General features: G+C 41.1%; 1 protein-coding gene across 1 annotated transcript; it reads right to left on the bottom strand.

Moving 5' to 3' along the window:
* Positions 1-618: 618 nt before the first annotated feature.
* Positions 619-3,703, bottom strand: FSCB (fibrous sheath CABYR binding protein). Its single transcript, XM_025271360.3, has one exon. The coding sequence runs from the start codon at positions 3,290-3,292 to the stop codon at positions 902-904; it is 2,391 nt and encodes a 796-aa protein (XP_025127145.3). The 5' UTR covers positions 3,293-3,703; the 3' UTR covers positions 619-901.
* Positions 3,704-4,558: the final 855 nt, after the last annotated feature.

Below are 4,558 nucleotides of genomic sequence, written 5' to 3'. Positions count from 1 at the left end.
TATGAGAGTAAATCCTAAGAGTTCTCATCACAAGGAAGTTTTTTTCATTTTTTTAATTTTATATCTATATGAGGTGATTGATGTTCACTAAACTTATTGCAGTAATCATTTCATGATGTATCTAAGTCAAATCACTATGCTGTATACTTTAAACTTAAGTAGTGCTATATGTCAATTAAATCTCAATAAAATTGGAATGTAAAAAACTAAACAGGAATATGCCCTCAAGGCTGTCTCAGTATATTTTTGTTTATGATTATACACTTTTTAAAATACTTCATCCACTGTTAGCTTCATTGAAGTGAAGATTTTTATAAAGGAAGTGTCCTTATCCAGACGGTGAAATGTGCAAGACAGGAACGAAAGCAAAAAAGAAATAATGTCTCAGAAGAAATCAAATAGAAAGAGAATAATAGACATGATGAATTTTAAGGAGAAAGAAAACAGTCCATAACTTTAGATGTGTGACCAAAACTCAAGAAACATAAAGTAGATGAGAGAACTGAAGAAAAGAAAATGCCTTTTCCACTACAAGCTACAGGTAGAGAAAGAAAAAAATGACTGTAGAGAATATTTTATCCTTGTCAACAGGATTTAGTGTCAAAAGGATATTTTAATTCTTTCAATTATAAAATTACTTCATTTCAAAATAGATATTTTATTACACTTTAGATTTGAATAAAAATAGTAGAGTAATTTTAAATCACTAGTTTTTATTGCTCATTTTCCAAACTATGTTTGGAACCATGTCTTAGGATTTCCATTCACTTCCTTCTTCACAAAGCTCTCTCCAAATACCTTCAAATATACCTACCATTTTCTTACGTACGTACTTCCCAGAACCTCCTGGTTTCTGATTGTTAGCTTAGTTAAGATCAGACCACAGCTGAGGAGGCCGCCCCTATTCCAGTTCTATATGGATGACACCCTTTATTTCAAAAGAAACCCCTTCATTCTTGGTACCAGATGAATCTTTAGGAACAGTATCCCGTTCTAAAGGCTCTTCAGATTTTGGCTTATCATCCAAATTCCCTGATTCTAATTTTGCCACCAGGACGTCTGCTTCCTTTGGAGCCTGATCTACTGGAGACACATTCTCTACCAGAGCCTCATCTGCAGGGGTTTGCTCAAATGGTGGAAGCAGAACTTCAGCAGAGGTTTCCTCTAAGGAGATTGCTGTAATAAAGGGCTCTTCAGTGAGTGAAGGCTGTTTCTCAACAGAGACCATTTCTGAAGTAGTTTCTTCAGTTGATGGAGGCTGAAGTTCAGCAGGGGCCTCTTCTGCAGGAGCCTCCTCAGTGGGTGGAGATTGAACTTCTTCTGTGGCTTCTTCTGCAGGGGCCTCCTCAGCTGGTGGAGACTGAACTTCTGGGGGCTCTTCTGCAGGGGCCTCCTCAGCTGGTGGAGACTGAACTTCTGGGGGCTCTTCTGCAGGGGCCTCCTCAGCTGGTGGAGACTGAACTTCTAGGGCTGCTTCTTCAGGGGTCTCTTTAGCTGGTGGAGACTGAACTTCTGAGGCCTCCTCTTCAGTGGCATCCTCAGCTGGTGGAGGCTGAACTTCCAGGGGCTCTTCTGCAGGGGCCTGCCCAGCTGGTACAGATTGAACTTCTGGGTCCTCTTTTTCAGGGGCCTCCTCAGATGGTGGAGACTGAACTTCTGGGGCCTCTTCTGCAGGAGCCTCCTCAGCTGGTGGAGATTGAATCTCTGGGGGCTCTCCTGCAGGAGCCTCTTCAGCTGGTGGAGATTGAATCTCTGGGGGCTCTCCTGAAGGGGCCTCTTCAGCTGGTGGAGGCTCAACTTCAGCTGGGGCCTCTTCTGCAGGGGACTCCTCAGATGGTGGAGACTGAACTTCTGGGGGCTCTTCTGCAGGGGCCTCGTCAGCTGGTGGAGATTGAACCTCTGGGGGCTCTCCTGAAGGGGCCTCTTCAGCTGGTGGAGATTGAATCTCTGGGGGCTCTCCTGAAGGGGCCTCTTCAGCTGGTGGAGGCTCAACTTCAGCTGGGGCCTCTTCTGCAGGGGACTCCTCAGATGGTGGAGACTGAACTTCTGGGGGCTCTTCTGCAGGGGCCTCGTCAGCTGGTGGAGATTGAACCTCTGGGGGCTCTCCTGAAGGGGCCTCTTCAGCTGGTTGAGGCTCAACTTCAGCTGGGGCCTCTTCTGCAGGGGCCTCCTCAGCTGGTGGAGGCTCAATGTCAGCTGGGGCCTCTTCTGAAGGGGACTCCACAGCTGGTGAAAGTTGAAGTTCTGGGGCCTCTTGTATAGGAGCCTCTTCAGCTGCAGGAAGCTGAACTTCAGTAAGAGGCTCTTTTAAAAGAGTCTCTTCAGATGAGGTGGCCTCTACTTTAGCAGGGGCCTCATCTCCAGCAGCCTCTTCAGTTGGGGAAGGCTGTACTTCAAGAGGAGCCTCTTCAGCTGGTGGAGGCTGAACTGCCACAGGAACCTCTTCTGCAGTGGTCTCAGCTAGTGGAAGCTGTTCTTCAGCAGAGATCTCTTCTGCAGCAGGAGGCTGTACTTCACCTGGAACATCTTTCTCATCTTCTAAAGGTACAGGAGAATCTTTTTTGGTTGGTGAAATAGATAATGTTCTGCTAATACTTTGCTGCCTAATTTCTTCATTGCTACTTGTTGTGGGTTGAAATTCAGGATGTTCACTAACAAAAATATTCCCTGAAGATTTGCGCTTCTGTGCACCTTCCTTTGACTTTGAAAAAGAATTAGTCGGCCATCCAATAACCACTATTTCTGATTCACTAAAGTATGTCTGCTGTTCCTTGTCTAGTTTATCTTTTTGAGGACAGTTCATCATTGTCCAGTCTCCAGTACAAGTAGTCTGCTGAGATCTGTCTGTTTTGACCTGAACAGAGTATCTGCTTGGTGGAACTTCTACTTCCTGAACACTCTCTGGAAATTCAGGACCTACTTCAACAGCAGCTGGCTTTTCCTCAGGTACTACTGCTTCACAAACTAACTTGATTTCTTCTTTTTTCTCTTCTGCAATAGTTTCTGTCTGCAGAGACTTATCAGCCATATCCTGTACACGCTTTCTCTTTACCCAAGTTTGCTGAAGTTGAGAAGATACTCTACATTCATAGTTTAATTTGCTTCCAGGAATATTACCAATACTAAGGGCAGCTTTGGGGCCAGATGATTGTGGTATAGACAATTGTTTCTTTTTCTCTGTCACTTCAGTCTGCTGGGATTTATCTACCATGGGCTGGCTGGGTTGTCTTCTCTTTCGAATTTCTTGCCTCCCTGCCGAGATAGACTGTTCAGATTCATCCTTTTCTTCCATCTCTAAGACTGGTAGATTTCAAACTTATTAACCTTCAAGTAAATTAACCATCAGGAATGACAAATGTACCAGATACTTAAGCCTTTGCCTTCCTCATTAAAAGTTCTTCTGTTGAGCTACCTCAGGAAAAAGTTAGTTCATAAATTATTACATTCTGTACTACACTCCTGTTGGATCCCACCTCATTTAGTAAGCATCTTTCCTGTTTAATCTCTGGTATGACTAAATATAACTTCTAGAAGTTTAAGAGTCTATGACATCACAGCCAGTTGTCACTACAAGGTTCCATCAATGATATATCCAGAACTTTTTAACCTGGAAAACAACTCACAGATGCTGGCCACAAGTGAGAAATCTACTGCTTGAAACATCAAGTTGAAAACAAGCATTTGTCTAGCAGAGGAATATGAAGGAAACTCTGGTAATGCTGCTTTGTTTTAGTTGGAGTCGATGCTTTTGAACTTTTAATTCTGTTCACTTCATCCTACTGTAAAGACAGCTGTAATGCAGAATTCAGAATTCTGCAGTGTACTCTCAATTGTTTGAGAAAATAACTGGTAATATATGTGTGGCAATGTTCTATCAATATATATTTATATAATTTGAGGGAAAGTCAATATTGTTTGAAAAACTTGAGTTCTGAGGTCCATACCCATGTAAGTTCATTATCTCCTTAGTATTCAGTAACCACAGGAGCCTACTCTCAATGTTTGTATACATGCATGGCATGTTTGCCTTCTCAAATAACTTGAGATAGCCTAATTTTCAATTATCTCAGAAAATAGGTCCACCCAAAGTTTGACAAATAAAATAATGTTGAGTCTAAATACATGTCAAGTGAAAAAAAATGCATTTTTTTGATGCAACCACTATATACTCTGCTGAATAACTACATGGGAATGAATTCCCATTGAAGATGAAATCATTTAATTGAAGCTTTGAAAAAGAGAAATCCCAGTTAAGCATACTGTAAATGGAATTATAATAGATTTAAAATATAAATAAACTTTAACATACATCACACAGAAATTTTACAAGAAAGATGAATTGGTCAAAAGATGTGCAAAATCCTATTCCTTTAGTCTAAGAAATGTTAATGAAGAGCAAATAGACTTTAAAAAATGTAGTCACAAGAGACAATGTAATAAACATTACTTAACAATTATTATGACTTCATTAACCTAAGAATATATTTAAATTCCTAATATTTTAAAATTTTAGTCATAACCAGAGATTAAACAGGAAAGATGAGGTGGGATCCTAAAT

This window comes from Bubalus bubalis, chromosome 20, assembly GCF_019923935.1.
Source record: "Bubalus bubalis isolate 160015118507 breed Murrah chromosome 20, NDDB_SH_1, whole genome shotgun sequence".
NCBI lineage: Eukaryota > Metazoa > Chordata > Mammalia > Artiodactyla > Bovidae > Bubalus > Bubalus bubalis.
This window is presented reverse-complemented; position numbering and strand designations above follow the sequence as displayed.

Bases quoted from the DNA above. Each gene is read 5' to 3' on its own strand.
- FSCB (XM_025271360.3), bottom strand. From the start codon at position 3,292: ATGGAAGAAAAGGATGAATCTGAACAGTCTATCTCGGCAGGGAGGCAA.